Source organism: Excalfactoria chinensis, chromosome 4, assembly GCF_039878825.1.
Source record: "Excalfactoria chinensis isolate bCotChi1 chromosome 4, bCotChi1.hap2, whole genome shotgun sequence".
NCBI lineage: Eukaryota > Metazoa > Chordata > Aves > Galliformes > Phasianidae > Excalfactoria > Excalfactoria chinensis.
The window spans coordinates 10,130,666-10,150,996 of NC_092828.1; the positions used below are offsets into that span (position 1 = coordinate 10,130,666).

The 20,331-nt window shown below is 37.1% G+C and overlaps 1 protein-coding gene across 2 annotated transcripts in view; it reads left to right on the plus strand.

The window, feature by feature from the left end:
* The window catches only part of AFAP1 (actin filament associated protein 1), a 104,746-nt gene that overhangs the window by 63,458 nt on the left and 20,957 nt on the right, over positions 1-20,331 (plus strand). For both annotated transcript variants that reach the window (XM_072336074.1, XM_072336073.1), the window contains exons 5-9: positions 3,011-3,222; positions 6,135-6,314; positions 13,926-14,018; positions 15,000-15,084; positions 17,498-17,647. In XM_072336074.1, coding sequence (XP_072192175.1) covers positions 3,011-3,222; positions 6,135-6,314; positions 13,926-14,018; positions 15,000-15,084; positions 17,498-17,647 — 720 coding nt within the window. The remainder of the gene's footprint in view (positions 1-3,010; positions 3,223-6,134; positions 6,315-13,925; positions 14,019-14,999; positions 15,085-17,497; positions 17,648-20,331) is intronic.

Sequence of the window (20,331 nt, forward strand, 5' to 3'; positions counted from 1 at the left end):
GTTGCAGGCAGGTCTTGAATCTCTGGGCAGATCTGAATATGAGTGTGCTGGGGACATTTGAACCAGGGCTCCAGAGTTAAGTGTTGTCTATTTCTCTAAACTACTGGTAGTGTAAATGTAGATGCCTCAGAAATTGGTCTTGATCTGCAGATCCATTGTTATTCTCTTATTGCACTGATTTACTTGCCAAAGTATACAAATAAAAAGCAAGAAATTGTCTTTTCTGAAGTGAGTGATTATTGAAAACATGCAGAATTTCTACTGATTTGATGATGTAGCAACACATCATTTATACTGACTCCCATAAGCCATGTTTAATGCATCTCACTGTTAAAGTAACTACTTATCTTGTGCAAAAGGCACAGGGTCATCCCCCAGGTGACCATTAAAACTTCCTTTGGCAGCACACAAATACTGTCTATCAAATTTCAGTACTTCTGCAAAGACTCACTGCACTTAAGAGGAGACAGGATGAGGGTACAGTAATGAGAATGCATGCATGGTGTTTTATAATAAAAAGTTGCAAAGAATTTCCCTTTTTCTACTCCTTTTTTTCTGGATGTGGTAATTTAATACTTGTGTATGGCCTATTCTTTTTTTGTTGTTGTTTGCGTGTGTCAAAGATTACAAGGATATCTGCCTCTATTTTTTTGCTGTTTTCTATTATTTGAACCAAAGAAAAAGCATGAAATAATATTTGTGTCCTTAAAGTACTTGCATAGGTGTCACCTTAAAACATTAATTATACATTTGTACACTATGTGGCGGGGAAATCTGCTTGTCATTGTGTGTTAGCTCTAAATATAAAAACCAAACCAAGGTAGCTGGCAGCTCTTAATTTAGCTGGGAAATTCAAGATAAGAAGGAATTTCATATAATGCAAAGTAAATGAAGGAACTTAGCAGGGCAGCAGGACCACTCCTCTTCTTACTTCCTTGCTTGAAATGCTGCAGGGTGGTCCTGCTATACCCTGCAATCTGGTTAGCTGCTGACTTGTGTTTTGTTATTAAACAAAAGTCATACTCAGGCAGGAAAATATTAATAGCACAGACAATAATAGTATGGATCACCTAGGGAAAAAAAAAGGCACAGTATGAAACTGATATCTTTTTGTACTTAACCATCTAAATCCATAAAAATATAAAGGATATCAACCTTCAAATTTCATTAATACTTCCATAAATGTTAGTATATATACTCAGATATTTAAAGCTTTTTCACACTGACTTATTAGTGCAAAAGTGTCACCGCCCTGCTGTGATTTTGCTAAATCTTCTTATGTTCTTATCTTTTAATTTGTATTAAAAATCATCCACTCTTATTCCATAATTAAGTTGCTTCTAAATTTAATATACCATTAGTATTTTATCTACACTCAATCAAAATTTTCACAAAACCTAGTGTACGCAGCTATTAAAATAAGCACTGTATTAACCAAAGATGGAACCTATAGCTGATCAGACTGCTGAGGTTAAAAAACACCATAACAGCAAATTTCTGGAGGTACAAGAAATGAAAGAATAAACTGTTCAATAACTTTTGGGATAAATGCAATTATCTTAAGCAAATATTCCTAGAGAATATTTTTGTAATCTCATTAGTAACAAGGAAACTTTCATACTACTTACTACACCTAGATATCATTAAAATCACTAACATTTCATTAGATTTGGCAAAACCCCAAAATAGTTTATTTTGGACAGATGCTTTTCACTTTTTTTTTTTTACTACTGGGTCTTTATATTTCTCTACTTTCTCCCCACCACCACCACTCCAAAACCTTAAGAGTCTGTTGACATGTACATGTGCACAATACATTTTCAGATCTTAATTATAATTTTGAGTGCAGCCTCATCTATATTTTTTTAAAGATCAAACTATTGCATACAATTTTATGCCACTGCAGATGAGATCAGTGTATCTGAGGTCAATTTGGAGGTGAAGAGCTCTGGGTGTATCCTGTTGTCAGTTGCACATAGGTTGGGATAGACACACAATAAGCTCACCAGCAATTCAGACCCTTGTCTTGTTCCTGACTGCCATGGGTCTCTTTCCAGTGTCCCAGGCTGTGTCCCAGGTACTCCGCTAAAGCAAATAGGAGATTTTCTTCCTTTGAAGTATTTGGGTGAAATTTTATCTACTGGAAATATTGCAAGCAATTCTTCTCCATGGGAAGTTTCTTTACTTCTCCATGTGCCACTGGAAAACAAGTGTGTCTTCATGTTTCAGTTATTATCTGAGGGGCTACAGATATACCTACATCAACTAAATATGCATGGTGGAAATGAGGTCTCTGTAGTAATAGAAAATTAGTCTTGTAGTAGAGGGGACTGCCAGAGAGCTGTCTGCTTTATTGAAAGCTTAAGGACTAAAATAAAAAAGGAATCTTGCCACTACTTCATTAAACTTAGAGAAGGATTAAACTACTTTGACTAAGCACATAATAAGAAGTTTTTTTGCAGAATGGTTATGAGCAGAACCCATAGTTCAGGGCACATCGTCATCTATCCAACTTTAATCATATGTCTTCAGGTGCTGTAATTGTGAACTGCAAGAAATATTATGACAGGTAGATAGTACCCTCAAATTTATTCCTGTGACATGCAGTATTTATTTCTTAATATGCTGTATTGATATTTACATTTCTGTGCTTACATTCTACAATCTCAGAGAGATTAAGATGTTTTCTCTGTAAAAGAACTACAAAAGATGAATGTATCTGCCAAGTAACGCTTTGAAGGTAGTAAAGCTATTTATTCCCAGCTTGTTTTTCAATTAAAATTCACAAGGCTTCAACACCTTCCATCTCCTATGAAATTTCATAATGGAATCACATCTTTTATTCAATTAACTTAATGTACTGATATTACTAAGCACTGATACAGTAGTTTGTTCATGACTGACATTCAAAAGCCTTAGCTTAAAAAGGCACCCTGCTGAGCTTTTCAGTTATTTCTGTACACTTCATGGCTAAATGTTTTAACATGACACTCTCATGCTTTTCTTGAAGATTATGACTCGGATGCTATGAGCAGCTCTTATGAATCCTATGATGAAGAGGAAGAGGATGGAAAGGGGAAGAAAATGAGACATCAGTGGCCTTCTGAGGAGGCCTCTATGGATCTGGTGAAGGATGCCAAAATTTGTGCCTTCCTACTTAGAAAGAAACGATTTGGGCAATGGACCAAACTACTGTGTGTTATCAAAGAAAACAAACTACTGGTAATTCTTATTTCTATCTGACTGTATTTTCTTTCTACCTTTTAGACTATGTATTTATTTTTATAGAGATTTAGCTTTGGAATAATTTCTGCAAACAGTGGCCAAGCCTACGGTAACCTTACCAGCGAGTTCAGTTATGATTTACCCAAGAATCTGAAAACTACTGAAATTATAAGCGTATCGTGTAACCACTTAGAACTTAGACTTTTATTGCTCTTAAACCCAGTCAGTTCCCTGATATAGGAAAGAAAGTCTACCCTATTAGCTTTTACTGTATTTCATTTGGAGAAAAAATTGCTGAAACTATAAATCCAATCTTTCATTCCCTGTGGACCAAAACTCTCACAGGGAGCTTTGTGTATGAACTGTTGGATCAGACTGCTGGAGAGAAAAGTCCCTTGTTAGACTGAGAACTCACTTGGCAGCATATGCTGTTGTAATGTATACACTTTAAACTAAACCTTCACCATCTGTTCTGCAGTAATTACAGATGCAGTATTCACATGATGCACAGCTGCATTATAGAAATACATCCACTTGTTAGTGGATATATTTGTTTCTTAAGCAAATCTGTCATGTTTCTGAATGATTGGAGGCACCACTAAAAGATTCTGAAAGTTAGTAAATTGTCAGCTTATAGAAGTCTTTTTGTTTGTTGAAAAGAAGGTCTAACTGAGATTCATTGCTATGTTATTTAAAGCTATCTGATGCTTAAAGTAACATGTCAGCTGGGGCCTTCCAGTCTTCCAGTCTAGCTAATTATGTAACTAGTAATTACTACGATATCTGAAGTATCAAAAGCTGATTAACATGATAGATAGAAATTTTTCTGTAGAACCTCACTATTCTACACAGCTTAGGGGTGTTCACTTTCCAAGTACGTTAACAGTTATTGGCTGAATGGGAACTTCCACGATATGAAATAGTGATACCTGGGTAAGAGGCTCTAGCTGGAGTTCATTTGCTAGTTTCTCATGGTTACTGAGGATTTAATGCTTGTATCCACAAACAAAAGAAATGTTTAATGTGATTTGGTTTGTATTATGTTGTTGTAACATCACTATTTTTAGTCAGCATTTTTTCAACATATAACTGAACCAAATCAGGTTTCAGGACCATACAATTACAGCTTGAAGAAAGAAGAAAAAGAAGCAAATTTTCTCAGAAGTCACACAGTATTTCTTCTAGAATTATGTTTGTTGTTCTTTAGAGAAATATGTTATTTTTTTCTCTTTTCCTGTAGCCACATGTGTGGTCTGCGAAGATTTTCTCTTTATAGGGATTGTCTTTCATTAATTCTGTAATGGGTATTAAGAAAATAAAAATCCCAATAGGAGTTTAATGACCAAATTACACAAGATTGGTTTATTGTTTGAAGGAGGACTTGGAGATATAACTTAGTAGATATGCAAGTAAAACAAATATATGTTCTGAGGGATTAGAAATTGCCTGCATTATCAATGCAGCTTTCATCATAGAACAAAAATGTTTTAATTAGAATTAGACACTAAGAATAAGACTTAGTAGGGAATTGTTTTTCAGATAAGTCAACTAATCTATAAATATTTCACTTTTAATAATGCATAACTACTATATATAAAAAAATAAATAATAAAAAAAAGAATTAATGTGAAGGAATCTATATGCTATTAAATGCTGCTTAAAGTGACTAAAGTATGTTTTCTACATTCCATAGCTTGAAAACTTAATTTTTTTTTGCAATTACAACTTTAAAGGCTGTGACCAAGCAGGAGAAATTCTGAGTTAATTGGCCTTGGAGAGAGAGGAAGATGATGAGTGGTTTGCAGAAAGTGGCTGTATTTGTTCAGCCTAAGTTGGAGTATTTATGACATCCTTCTAAGAGCTATCACTCTCCTGACAGTTTGCATAATGGCCTGAATATGCAGAAGTCCATGTGCTTCATTCTGTTCACATTTATACATATATTCTGCATATGTATATACTAGTCAGTGTTTAATTCCAGATACCCTTTTAGCCTTCATACTTATTTGTATGAGTAAAAGCTCAGCTTACATTGGTATATAAAATTATTGGCATTCATATACACAGCTGAATGCTGTTCTGCAGTCTGGCACTCTATGACAGCTTTCTGAAACTCAGCTATACTGATGTGCTAGAAGAATAGGAACTAGGTCAGCAGGACAAGTGACATACTGAGAAACTCTTCACCTTCGAATCACCCAATTCAGACAGGTTAAGTCATCGGTAATCCAGCGCAGAATGGCTGCTCTTTGACAGCACTTGCTACTGAGGGAAAAGAAATATTGGATAACTCATATAATTTTAGCTAGAAACTTAAAGAGTAGACCAATACTTTTGTGATTTTTTGCAGTGAATGATGAAAGGGAATTAGTTGAAAAACTACAGTCCTGTGGCCTCACCCTCTTTCCACACTGTGAAAAATTTTGCTACTTATTTGAACAAAAAGGGCAGCTGAATAAAGTGTCTGCCTGTTCCTGAGTGATGGCAGCATGTAGACCCCAGGTTTGCCTTGATGGTGCCGGAGGGCAGGCTCAGCATCTGGGCTTGAAAGTCATTAACTGTACAAACATGTTCTGCTGCTACCTGTGCACAGACACCCAAAATCACCCTCTCCATATCTAATCAAGGCCAGGGTTGAATCATAAAGATAACATAGAGATCCTCAATGCCCTCTATATGTTATACCTGTCCTGCAACAACAGATCTCTATTAATGACAATCTGGAAGCAGTTTTTCTTTTCAAAGTGAATGAGAAGGAGAAATGTGAAGCTAGCAGTGGCTAAGCTCCATGGTATGTGGTAAAGGTGTCTGTGGAAAATATTAAAAATAGAATTTCTACATAATAACAGCTTTCCTCCAAAGTTCAGAAAGATGAGATCTAACTTTTGAACTTTCCTTACATTTTACAGTGTTACAAAAGTTCCAAGGACCAGCAACCCCAGATGGAGCTGCTCCTGAATGACTGCAGCATCACCTACATCCCCAAGGACAGCAAAAAGAAGAAACATGAGCTGAAAATCTCTCACCAAGGAGCGGATGCACTAGTTCTGGCAGTACAGAGCAAAGAGCAGGCAGAGCAGTGGCTAAAGGTATGGGGTAACCGCTTAAATCCCATCCAGTCTGAGACTGCAGAAATCCAGACTTAGCAGTCTGGCCTTGAGGCAGCTCCTTGGGCAGCCAGAAGCTCAGTGTCACACAGCTGCTGGGGGTGCATGTGCTTTTCACTGCTAGCAGCACAGCAATTGGCACCAAGAGGCTCTAGCTGGAGTTCAAGAGGGGAGATGATAATTCCCTTTCCATTTTTATCTCTAAGACATTCTCCAGAAAGATTTGGTGGTTCAGATTCCTGCAGGTAAAGGGAGCTGGCACTCAGCATGCTTTTTGTGCATCAACATAGCAGCTAAGGCTACCGTGCAAAATTGGACATACCACCATCACAGTCATCTTTTTATAAAGGAGGTAACTCCGAGGAGGTACCTGCTTGAATTGCTCAGGAGGAAGAAAAAATATTCAGATTCTTGAAGTCAGTTAAAGTTTACTGGTTCTCATGGAGCAGCGCATCCTCTGTTATAGTTTGCTCTGGAAAAGACAGTTCTGAGAAATGGGATCTTGTCATTTTTCACCTTTCTGTTCAGTGTCTGAAAATGTGGAAAATTGTGGTGCAAGGGTGGCAGTTTTGTACTGGACTTTGCCAGTCTCAGATAGTGGATAATGGAGTTCAGTGAGGTAGTGTGGGAAACCACTGCGCTTTTAGTGGCTTGGTTTAAGACCTTTAAATCCAGCCTTTTAAATGCATGTTGAAAGTCTAAATGCATAAGACCGATCAGGCATACTCTATGCTGTGCTCTGATCTAACCTTATATGGTACTTATTTTGCTGAGAATAAATTATATTTCTCCAAACACAATTGAATTAAACAGATAGGAATTTCCTGATGACAGTTTTTTGGGTATGTTTTTTCTTTTTTCTTTGTTCTTTTTGTAGAAGGGAGGAGAGAGAAAATGCAGTTTAAGAGGTATGAGCTCTGCTGTGGGCTAACTGACCACGTGAAAAATTAAGCTGTAATTTCCTATTTTGCAACATTAGAATATACCTTTTGGGGGTTTGCAGGATGTCCATGTTTGGTTTGGAATGGGACTTTGCACTTTGTCTTAAAAAATCCACTCTGTTTTCTCTTTTTAATAGAAACTGATCATTGTTTTTAGACATCATCTAACACCAGTATCTTGAGGAGTTTTGAAACAAGGAGCATCTGAGTGTCCTATTAACTCACCTTAAATTCAAAAACATTGATGGGAATGAAGAGAAATTCATCAGACATATTCTTTGCTGAGAGAATTCCACTTCAGTTAGATCATAGTAACTGCTCCATCATTTCCTGTCTTGTTCTAAACTTGGGTTTAGTAAAGCTGAATACATTGGCACTTATCAGATTTTCTTTCATAAAACCCATTTTCTTTTTTTGTTGTTGTTTTTTTTTCCCATAAAGCTTTCTTTACAGAGAACAGTACTAGATTTTCCCATATCCCAGATGCATTCCTACTACTTAAGAAAAAAAAGAAAAAAGGAAAAAGCTTTTGTAATGTTTTACATTTGGCACAGTTGTGTGTGCTGAGGTCGAGTGGCTGTACAGTATGCTGTCATCCGCAGGGCACGTGGAGACAGTTTGACAACACTTTATTTAGTTTATCCCAACAGCATGGCAATGCTACCGTATGCTCAGCTTCCAGGTTCTGAGTGCTGCAGCAGCACTCTCCATTCTGTACAATACAAATAGCAAGCCAGCAGCTAACCCACAGTGGTTTGTGCAGCTCTTGCAACAGCTCCACAGTTTTGAGAAGTATAACTTCTCAGAGAAATAAAATTAGTTATTTTGTGTATTTTAAAACGTATGAAAAAATTGTGGTTTTCATTGTTGTTGTTTTTTAATTATGAAAATACTTGGGTTTTGCTCATTCAGTCCTTAGAATGAGCTTGTGAAGATTGTAATTTCTGTAGTTAATAAATAGACAGTAGACAAATGTGTACACCTTGCAAAGGGTCTCTGCATCCTTAGTTTTTAATCATAACACACCCTCACTGTCACTGATGCTATATGAATACATGCCAGTGGAGTGAGGTTATTGCTTGGGAACAACAGGTTCCCATGAAGAAATCTGTATGCAAGTATCAAGTTAAAGCTTTACACTTGAGCCTGAAAAGCTCAAAATGGATTTGGAGGCCAGATTTTCCCATGAAAGCTAAACTAGATGATCTTTTTAAAGTCAGATGTAATCTCTATAAAATGCATTTGCTTAAGCAAACAATTTTTCAAATACCTATTGAAAGATGAGGGGTATTAGAACAAGTAGAGCTGAAATAAATAAATGCAGAATAGTTTAGACTTTTTTTTTTTTTTTTTTTTTTGCAAAGATGACACCAAGAAAACAACTGATAAATGTGCAAATTGTAGTCTAGACTGGAAACCACAAAGGGAGTTTCAGGTTTACCAGCTAACAAATACTCTTGCTGAAAAAGATAGCTGATGTCACCAAAGAGCCTGTCGTGATTGCAGAGCATTGAGCATAACTGGTATAAAATCCAGGCTACAGCTGAGATCATAGCAGTAATACCATGTATAACATAAAGTGGTGGAAATTTCCAAACTTGACTGCTAAAATGTTCCCACAAAAATGTACATGAAAAAATGTATGCAGTTACACACTTTGACCCAAACATGAGCTTTTTCCATGTGCGCTTGGAGTATGTGAGCATCTGTGTGTGCTTTTGTGCATTTGTGGTCAAGTGAGGTCTTAAATCTTCCTGTTTGTCTCAGCACATCCAACAGACTGATGGAAACTACACGCTTATTTGTGAGCATCCCTGGGAAATGCTACATTAGAAATAAAAGGGCTACTAAGAAGATTACAAGAGGATGCTTGTTTAGTGGCTTCATTCACACAGATGAATATGTTCTGTGTGCAAGGCCTTCAAACTAGGCCACAGAAAACAGCCCTTAATATTATAAATATGTGGATGCCAAAGAAATTATTTCTGAGGCAGCTTCTTGTAGAAGACCAGTAGGAGAAGGAAATGGTCATGGTGTCTGGCTCCAAGGCCTTCCCCTCCTCCTAGAGATACCTCCTGCAAAAATGAATTTCTGATTTATCACTCACCACTTATCTATCATATATTGTAGTTAATCTATCAGTCATTTCTGGATCTTGTCCTTTATTGTCATTTTTTTCCTAATGGTAAGCACCCTTAGTTAATTTTTCTTCAGTTTATGGTGTGAAGGAGCTCTTCACTTCAATGTCTGTAATTGAGCATATAATGTATCTGTCATTATATCCTTGTATCTGCATCTGCCATTGTCCTGATCTTGTAAAGACTTTATCCCAAAGATAGAAGAAAATCAGAGCTTATCATTCAGTCACCCTATGTGCTCCTCACAAGACTGCTGAGTTGGCCTACCCAACTTCCATCTTTGATAATTGCATGTGAAAATCTTAGAAAACCTTCCCCCCCCCCCCAATACATTGAGCTTAGTGAGGCAGCCAAGTGACTTCTGGGCTTCAGTCTTAATGTGGACTGAGTTTTACGGAAGATTTAGCTACTGGCATATCTCTTTGTTTACCATTTCAAATCAGCAGAAAACTGAGCTTGTAACTGTAAACACTGTTTGTCTGCTTTTACTTTCTATGGGAATTTCCAGCTGAAGACTTCAAAATACTTCAAACATTACTTTCTTGGCTGAAGCAAAGCTCCCTAAAGTTGTTATTATCTCCATTTTTTAGCTGGGAGAAGTCAAGAGCTGAATGATTGTACCTAAAAACTAATTGAGTAGAAATGCAGTAGGGGGATGCATGCTGAGAACAACAGATTTTCATACAGCATTTGTTGGTGTACAAGTAACTGTAGGCATGCACAGTGTCCTGGGACAGTCAGGCTGGGTTCTTTCAGCACCTCATCACCAGTGCAATGCAGTGATGGCAAAACCTGCAGGCTCAGAGGGCTGAGCTGAATGTGAAAGCTGTAACAGCCCGCAAGATCCCTTCTGGTGTGCTTGAGTAGAGGAGCACTGCTCCCCATGCAGGGCAATGCCTTCAGCCACCCAGCACTGCCTGTCCTGAGCTCTGCCTGGTCCAGTGGCCATATATGGTAATAGTCTTCATGGTAGCAATAGAAGAATGAGGACACAGGGTTTGTCTTGGTTAGATATGCCAGGAAAGTATTTTTAAGGGAGTATACATGCATTAAAATAGGCTTGCTGGCTGTTAATCTGCTGGAATCTCATCCCCAATTTACTTAAAGAAATGACAATAAGACAGAAAGATTAATCTTTTCAGGATAGGGAGTGCTTTAGGATGATGTTTTCCAGTACATAAAGTAAAATGGGTTTATTTTCAGGACTTACAGCATAGACTATGTGAATAATTTCTGCTTTTCTTCTAATTTCTGTGGGTAATCTTCTTGAGGCATTTTTTCTCTTTAAAGTGCTAGTAGAGCTTTGGTGTTCTGTTAAGTAGGATAAGATTAATGAGAATGTATGTAGTGCATAAGAGGTCTAATAGAGAAAATGAGAATTTGGTTATGCCAAAAGTCCCAGAACTCCTCCAGCACTGAGCAAGAGGTGCTTCAGGAGCAAGAACTGTGGGAGTAACTCTGGAGCCAAATGCATTTCCCTCTACTTGATTGTGCATACACAGATTTCAGTTTGACCATATTCCCAACTTAAGAGCTAAGAAGAAGAGATGAGAGGCAGGGAACATGAGTCCTCCCCACTTCTAGTAGTTCCTATATTCTGTGACACATAGGGGTAGATGGAGACATGAGGCTTGTTTGGTTGGTTGGATTAATTTCTAGTCTGGCTACATAAAGAAATGAAGCAAGTAGCCTTCAAGAAATGAAGCAGAAGTATCAGTTTTCTCTCTCATTTCCTTTGAACTCTGTCAGATTTAATCTTTTCTCTGCCTGGGAGGTGATGTCTGTCTTATAGACATTAAATTCCAGTGTGAGTCACGAAAACACTCCGTGGTAAGTACAGTCTGTGACTGACCTCATCCCGTGGTATCTTCCAGGACTAAGTTTTGTAAGCTCTTTAGACACAGGGAGTGTGTTCAGTCTTACTCCTTATCAGTTACCAAAAAGCTCAACCACAAGGAACCAGCTGCATTCTTACTGCTTTTGCTCAGAATTTGCAGGGTTTCTTTGTATGGTAAGTAAGCTGACTTTCTGGTTTTACAGCATAGCCCACGTTTTTATCTGGCAATTGGATCTTTGAAGGAGCTGGATGAAAGCTACTTTGATTCTTCTGATTTTGCATGTAGAAAGAATAAATGTAGGGCAACTGTTTTGCCTGCAGTTTTGGCTTGTCATTTAAAATTAAATACACATAAAAAATTGTGTGTGATTGCAGGTAGGAAAGATCTGTAGTAAATTTTAGTGCTTGCGTAGTAGGCTTTTATAAAGAGAGAAATATTCCGTACATACCACATGGCAAAAATTCCACTGGCTTCACCCATCATTATCAGCTGCTTTGGGCAGGGAATCTTCCATTCCTCATGGTGCCAACATCAATGCAATACACTTGCATATCCAGACCCAGCTGGGGATTCAAGACCTTCCTATAACATAAATGAATAAAAATATTTTAGTTCAGGCTGCACAAGCTTTTTCCATATCTGCATTTGAAAGAGGCAGTTCTGAAATCGAATTGTAATATTGTTATTGTAACTGTGATATTTAAAATATTGTGATGGAATAGCAAGAGATTATTTTAAATGTATTTAGTTTTGAAGCTGTCCAAACAAATGAAAGGTCTTCTGTCTTCTGTTTACGTTTGTTCATATGTTTTAATTATTTTAATACATAGCATGCTTACAATCAAAAGAATGATTTCCCTTTTCTTATGTGTGGGAAGAATTAGGCCATTAATGGAGTATGCTCCATTACAAAGTAATCACAATACAGCCTTCCAAATCATGCCTTTTTATTAAAAATCACACATTTGAGGATTTTTTTTTATTTGCTTTCTAGTTCTGGAATTGTTGAGATTATAAGTTTATTCATATTTTCATACATTCCATTGCAACAGATAGAAGTTTGCTGACCTCTCCCTGCTCTTGCTCACAAGTATCTTTTAATGAAAACAGCATTCTTTCGTTGTCATATGACTCCAAGAGATGGAATATTATAGAAAAAGATTGACAAGAACTCTTGAGTCTTGTGACAGAAATTCTGCAAGTTGGCAACATGGGTGGAATGTTTTATCCTTAACATTTCGAGTTAAAGCTATAAGCATGTGAAAACCTCATTTATAATGGCAGCTGTCTGCAAACGTAATTATAGAGAGTGCATCCAGGCAACCATTATATATTAAAGGCATTTCATCCTGGTGAGCTCTGAAAGTATGAATTTTGTGCTATGCATCAAACACAATTATATTGCACATAGAAGGTGATGAGGAAGCCTTTGCTAACAAACCCCTTGAGCCCAGATGAAGCGTGGAATCCTTGAAAATCCATTTTCTTCAGATCTTAACATGAACTTCCATTTGGCAGTGTTCTATTTTTTTCAGTCAAAATTTAATTGCAACCCAATTAAACACTTTAGCTTCTCCTTAAGTATGTGAGGTATGATAAGAACCGTATTTACTTAAGTGCATGACTTTGCACATACTATTCAGTTAGCACTGCCAAATCATTTCCCTCTGTTCTGTCTGTAACTCCCATTACTATCTGCTTTTGCCAGAATTAACTAATTGTGTGGTGTGAGCAGATGCTGAAAACACGAGCCATTGAATCAGGGTCACGCAGAAGACAGAAATGAATGTTCCCAGAAACTGTGTTTTCTTTAATTGAAGACCAGTAATTGAAAGGAAAGCAATACACAGAAACAAATTCTAATGTGTGTGTAGAGACTTTGGGAGAAGTTTAACTCTGAGATGCCAATGTTCTGCAGTAGACATATCTACATTTTCCATTAGAAAGCACACCCAGGGCCATGAATTTGGTAATACTGGGCTTTTGTTTCTGAGAAGAAACACAGGGAAGTTCAGACAGTCATGAAAGGATACCGAAACATCTTAAGATACTTAGAACTAAAAATGTAGGTTCATTTCCCTCCTATGCTTAGATTTGTTACGTGGCATTGAGTGAGTGATTTAATCTTTCTTTCATTTCTGAGCTCTCCGTCTGTAATATAGAGCTGGTTCTCTTCCTGTCTTTATGGGGTATAGTGCCTTTAATTTATAAAGTGCTCATGAGTTGTTTCATTAAGGTCTCTGTAAGTCCATAAATATTTGCTTTGCTTAGCTTCACCCTTACAGGGAACTTCAGTGCTGTGAAAATAACTTCAAACTGTGTTTAATGATGTCTTCAGCCATTTAATGGCTTCTACATCAAAACTGTTCAGTTCAAAACTGGAAAGAGGCTGTTATTATCCCGCTCCCTATTTAAGGAAATCTGGGTTTTAACAGTTAGATAATTCCTGTTATCCTTGTACCTGGTAGTTCTCAGACCAAGTCCTCGCTCCTACCCAGACTTGATATAAGTGGGGAATAAGAGAGATCAGGATGTGTGAACAGTCATGTACATTTAAAGGGGAAAGTCTGCATGTCTATCAGGAAAGCTTCCAGGAGGGTATGATATCTTTCTTCCTTATCAAATATAAAATTTGTATTTGGTAAGTAATTAATAAGTTTTTACTTTGCTCCTAAGGTCATAAAAGATGTGTGCAGTAACTGTACGGGCACTGTGGACTCTGACGGGCCACTGTCTAGTTCTCCAGTACACAAAACAGAGCTGGAAAAGGTAAAGTTACCAAAGTGATTAATGCTAACTTTCTCACAACTATTATTGACGCTCTGCTAGACACTGCATGGTTTAAGGGATGTTCTTCAGACCACAAAGGTTTCATCACTAATTTCTGATGGCACGGTCTCTCCCCCTAGTGACATCATATGCAGTTATTGTTATCTTTCATTGTACCCAGGAAACTAAGAACAAATTATTTTCCACACGAACTCAGGTGTTTTCTATGCACAAGCCCAAAGCAGTGTGTTTGCATGCTTGCAAGCACCAGCACATCATTAACAAAGTAGAAAGAAATACCAGTAAATAGTTGTATTCTGAAATGCTCACCTTAAAACAACTTTTCCATGGTTCCTTGTTGCAATATTCTGTACATCTTTAGGGCTCCACCACTCACGAAGAATGTGGTGCCACCATAATCTTTATCCCAACTCATCCTTTATCCCATACACAGCAACTACAGGATAACTGGTGCTAAAAATCTATTTCAAAAGTCCCTATTTTGCAAATAATGAAAATATTTAAGCATCAGGCAGGAATGCTGGAATGCAGTTTCTGACAAACTGTAATTGTAAATGCATGTGTGAAGTATTCCTTAAAAAAATCATTTTAAAGTTTGTCCTACCTGATGCACATTCATTGCTTAGTAGATTGTTCATTGCTAGCATATTAATACACAGAGACACTGTGCAATCTTGTAACGTATTTAGAACATAATGTGCAGTGATTTTTTCACTTTAAAGGAAAATCTTTTGATGTAGACTTAATTTGCGATTTCTGTGCTGTTCTAAATTCTATATGGAACTGTAAAAAATGATTTAAGACTGAATGTTCTGTTAACTTCTGTTTACCTTCCAAGTGTATCCATGCTTGAAAAGTGTTTTATTCATAGCAAGCTTAGTTTACATTGACAGATGAGACTTAATACAGTGAAGGTGACAACATGATATGGCAGGGCAGCTGATCTCTTTGTCCCTGCAGAAGTTGTCCTCTGAGAGACCAAGCTCAGATGGGGAGGGCGCTGTGGAAAATGGCATCACCACAGCATGCAATGGAAAAGAACAAGGTATGTCTCAAATGCAGAGATGCATTCTGCAAAGAATATGTGCAGATATGAAGATAGAGAGAGTAAAACACATCTACCTGTTTTGTTTTGTTTTTAATAATGCTTTTGAATTATCAGTGGGAAAAATCAATATTAGTATAAAGAAACAGAATATAGAAATTTTGATTTGGCTTTTTTGTCTATTCAGAGGTACAGTTTTTTAAGGACAAGAGCGACCACTATAGGCAACTAACAGTTGCTTATGGTAAGTTTAATTGTACACTGGGAATGTAAGTAGTGGATGTATAGACAAAAAAAACAACCCCAAACTACCACTGCATATTAGAAGGAAAGGATCATGTATTCCATATATATTAGGAGTATATATCTCAGTTTATACTCGTGTCTGCACACATAAAAAATAAGTATTAGTATGATTATATATATTAATATACTGTAATATATGTAATCATCTTATAGCAGTGGGTTTGTGTGGATGTATTCATGTGCTGCTATGGAGCTATGCATATCTTATAATCCTTGTAATCATAGACACATCCCAAACTGTGGGCATTTTCCCTGAGTTTATATCTAAAAAACTCAGTGCCTGTGCGCTCACTTCCACACCCTTTGTTTTCTCCCCTAAACAAAGGAAATTGTGTGATTTCCTTAACATGCTGTGTAGCACTGGTATCATCTAGATGGCACAAAATTGATGTTTTTCTGCAGCTGTGAAGCTGAAGTGTAATGTGAGCTGCAGGAAACAGTGTGTCAATACTAGCTTTGGTGCCAGCCCTGTCTCGCCTTTTCATTCATTCCCACTGTCTTTTTCCTGTGTCATTTTTCCAGCATTTCCTCACCATTCAGATCTCTGACATAACCAATAGAATGAAACAATGTCAGTTATTGTGGTTTCCACAAGCTGCAGTTCGTGCTTGTGTTTCACAGCATAACTGCTCAGGTTTTAATCTCTGCAGCCCCCTGAGCACTTCTGTCATACACAGTCCAGATCCAGGTGTTGTCCAAGATGTCCCAGAGTGACCAGTGGCTCAGGTGCCCTGCAGGAAGCATGCTGATGGGGCATGTGCTGCTAGGAAGCCAGAACATCTGCACTGGTGTTCATTGGAAAAAAAGCTATCTACGCCCCAAAACCACCTTTTTCCCCTCAGCTCTGCATACAGCAGGTAGAAGATTTATATGATCTTGGCCACAGATACAATTACTAAATCATTTCTCATATTTGCTAGCAATTAAGCTAAACATCATAAATTATGCCCTTGTGAGTCCCAAACTGCTACTCTGTTTTCTGTGTATTCCTCTTCTCAGTTCATCATTTCAGATAATTATTTTTCATGTGAACATTTTGTTCTTTTTCTCCTTGGTTTACACAAGCCCATAATCACTAAATTTTCTGTTTGGGGAAGTAGCAAAGGGAATTAAGGATGTGAGGGGTAAACTTAAAACAGCTCAATCAGTGACTAGCCGACATGTAATTTCCATCAGAATCATAAATCAGGGCAATTATGAGGGTAGATTTGTAACCCTTTCAGTTAACAGATTGACTTTTGCTCTGTTGATGGAATCCAAATCCACTGAATGTCATTTCTGAAACAAAGATACTTTCATTATTTTGGTTTTATTTTGCAAATAAATTTTTTTTGTTTGTTTGTTTGTTTGTTTTTAATTCTGTTTTAGGAACTTTTTTTTCTTATTTTTCTTCCACTTAGGATTTTAGCCAGATATGCAGTTTTTAAAGTCATATCCACAGTCTTTGCCATGTTACCTTCAGTAGCTCAACATGGCTCAGTACACAGACTGAATGTTAGCAAGCTCTCTCCTTTCAGCAAGCTTTATCCTTTTTGTGATCAGTAATCATGATCACAAAAAGTGTCAGCTTTTAATCATTGAGTGCTTATGCTGGTTGGAGTAATTTAATTGTTAATAGCTAATTTATAGGTCTTGTCTTTCTAAAAGGCCTATTGTGATTACATTCCTTAGGAACAGACCCATTTTTGCTAGGCAAGCACATTATGCCGTTGTTAATTAATTGTTGACTTTTATTAGATAAATGTTTAAAATAGTGTCTGATCATCTGGCTGGATTTTTATTCTTATGTGTAGAAGCTATATAGTCCGTTCCTATGGATAAACTTACACCGTGACTGCTTTGAAAAGAGACCTCAAGCCTGATTAGTTTAAATTAAATTAGAAGTTTGATTTTTGTTCTTCTTACCTTCCAAATGGCACACTTTTATAGCAAAAGGGTGATTTATAGGCATCAGTATTCAGGAGGACATGTAATGTTTATCTCATGGCAGACTGCAACAAGTGTTTGCTTTGCATTGTTTGCTGAAGCTACTTTTTTTTATTCAAGTTTTCACTGTTGACTACATAATTTAAACACACTAAAATGCAAACTTTTGCTTTCTTTATAGTGAAGAGGAAAAAAAGTTCAAAAACAGAAGCCAAGGGCACTGTGACTAAAGTAACAGGGAAAAAAATAACAAAGATCATTGGTTTAGGAAAGAAAAAGCCATCAACAGACGAACAGACCTCATCAGCTGAAGAAGATGTTCCAACATGTGGTAAGTTGTTTTTCTTTTTGAGTCATTAAGGCAGCTTGTGACTAAAAATCTTTAGTATTCTAGCCTAGAAAGTCCCATGAATTTGCTTTTACTGCCATAATTTTTACCACTTTACCTTTTTACCTCATCAGAAAGGTACACTCAGATTGAAAGACTAGGGTAATCGAGAACCTATCATTCAAAAAGAGTGTAAAAGAGTTTGCCTTTATAAACAAAAGAGTAGCACAGGCTTTGAGGGAAACAAGAGCCATTTTCAAACCAATAGATAGAAAGTGACTATAGGTTGGATTATAAAATAAATTTACACCAACCAACCAACAAAAAACAAAACAAAACAAAACAAAACAAAAAAAACATAGCAAGAGAAATGTGAAGCAGTTGCACAAGCTTTTGAATTTGGCTTGGACTTTTCTCCTTTAATTGATTAGGAAATCTTGGGAAACCCAGAAATCTGTGATTAGGCAGCAGCTGGCAGAAATCCTTGGTGCATGAAGTGTAATAGATGCTTGCCCAGTGTGAAAGAAGAAGATTCATGGACCACCAGCGAGAAATTCATAGATTGCAGATGACTCTCAAGGCCACTTTGAGAATAATTCCCATAAGAAATTTTTGATTAAATAAGTGTGTGCATATGTCTGTATATCAGCGAAGTAAAGATGTGATTTATCAAGCAAAGGAACAGCTGGGAAAAGCTGTGTCCAGCCAGATGCATTCTCCAAACCATCTGGCTTCCATAAAACTTCTAACTTCCTGGGTCTCATAGTTTGTTGATTATTCATATTATGTGAGATGTTAACCACAGCTGTACAATCTAATTCTGAGTACTTCTACCATTATTTCACATATGGGCATAAATATATCCATTACTATTGTCTGCATTTGGCTGTACCACTTGCAAATTTTATAGAAAAATTTAAGTGTCTAGGCTTTAGCCATTGCAGGAAGTCTTTGCAGGGGTTTCTCACCACCAGGAATTTGTCTGAGTGCAATGCCCTCTGGGAGGTTGCTCCATAGTTGAAGGCTTTTACAGTTTAGAATGTTCTGCCTTACGTGAACAAAGGGAAAAGCCCAATCACATTATGTGGGACACCCAGCTAGAGTGGAAGCAGAAACAGAAACCCACCTGCACTCAGAGTCATAGCAAGGCTCTTCTCTTAGCATCTCTTGTCTTTGGCCACATGAATTAAGTTGAAGTGCTAATGCCCCAGCTGGAAACACATTCAAGGCATTTTGGTCACGTTAACACTTGAAGGTTTAAGTAAGGCTATTGTGGAAGAAGAACATGAAGTCCTGCTTTTTTAAGCAAAATTTGAGGAGTTAGAAGAACTTTTCTGAGAGCTGTGTTAGGAATCGAGGATGGGGAAAAGTAATTTCTGAAAAAAAGACTCTTCAAAACTAGCCAGCTGGCTTGCACATGAAGGGTTTTCCATTTCTAGTGATTCTATTATAATGCACAGCTACACAGGTTTTTTTGTTAGAGGAGGAGGGAGGAGTGTTGGAGAGAGTGATCATCCCAAGGAGCCAAAATCACAGAACTGAGCACATCCTCCTTTTATATGGCATCTTCCAAGTTGTGTGCAATTCTGATCTGCTATATCCTGTTGGAACAAGCTTTGACACTGGAATCGTAATGTTGGAAGGGAAATCCAGAAAAAATAATGATAAGTCATAGTTTTAATGAAAACCAAAGAGATAGTTATCCAAGATGATTAAGTGCTTAAATGAAAATCAGACCTGAGATAGAGGAAAATTTTTTACATAGATCCTGGTCTGTGCAAAGTATCGTTTCTTCTTGGCCTGTCTTCTTGTTTGGAAACAGCAGAATACTGAATTCATGTACCTGTAGTGAGAAAGCAAAAGTAAAATAATTGTTGGTGGGGTTTTTGGTTAACAAATGAAACAGGACAGAAAAATTGGACATTCATCGTCTTGATTTTGATGTTTGGCATGATTATTGCTATGGGACTGAGAAGAAATGACTGCCTATTTAATGACTTGATATGCCTAAATACTGCCTACATCCGGCATATCGAATGATAAGGAAAGCAGGGTTTGTTTAAAATGCTATTTATTCATGACAGCTTGATTTATTGTAAGGACATGATTTAGGGGACAACATTGGTGGTAGGTGGACAGTTGTACTAGGTGATCTTATGAATCATTTCAAACTTTAATGATACAATGATTCTATTCTGTGGTTTTAGGATATATTCATGGGGAAAAAAAAGGGAGAAAAAAACCACGCATCTTAAAGTTATGCTTAATTAGCTAACTATTTATGTGGTATGTATTATTATACATTATCACATATACTACATTATTATATAGTATGTATTTAACTCTTGAGTTTTAAGTGAATATTAATTTATTTCTGTCAACTTGAATACTGATCTGTTAAATTCTTATTTAAGTGTGTTGAATTCTTCTTTCTAAATGAAATTAGGAAAGGTAGCATCAGTGTGTAAACCTGACTGCTAATCTTTTCCTCTTGGCAAACGGACATTGAGAGGAGGAATCTTAGAAGTTCTGCGGGATACTGTGAATGTTACAGAAGTCATCACTTAATTACATAACAGGAGCTGTGATTTTCCCAGATTTGGGCAGTCATGTTTATATAGCAGTTATAAACTGGGCAGGTGTGTCTTCTATAAAGAGCTGTATGAGTACATCAGCTGTGTATTTAG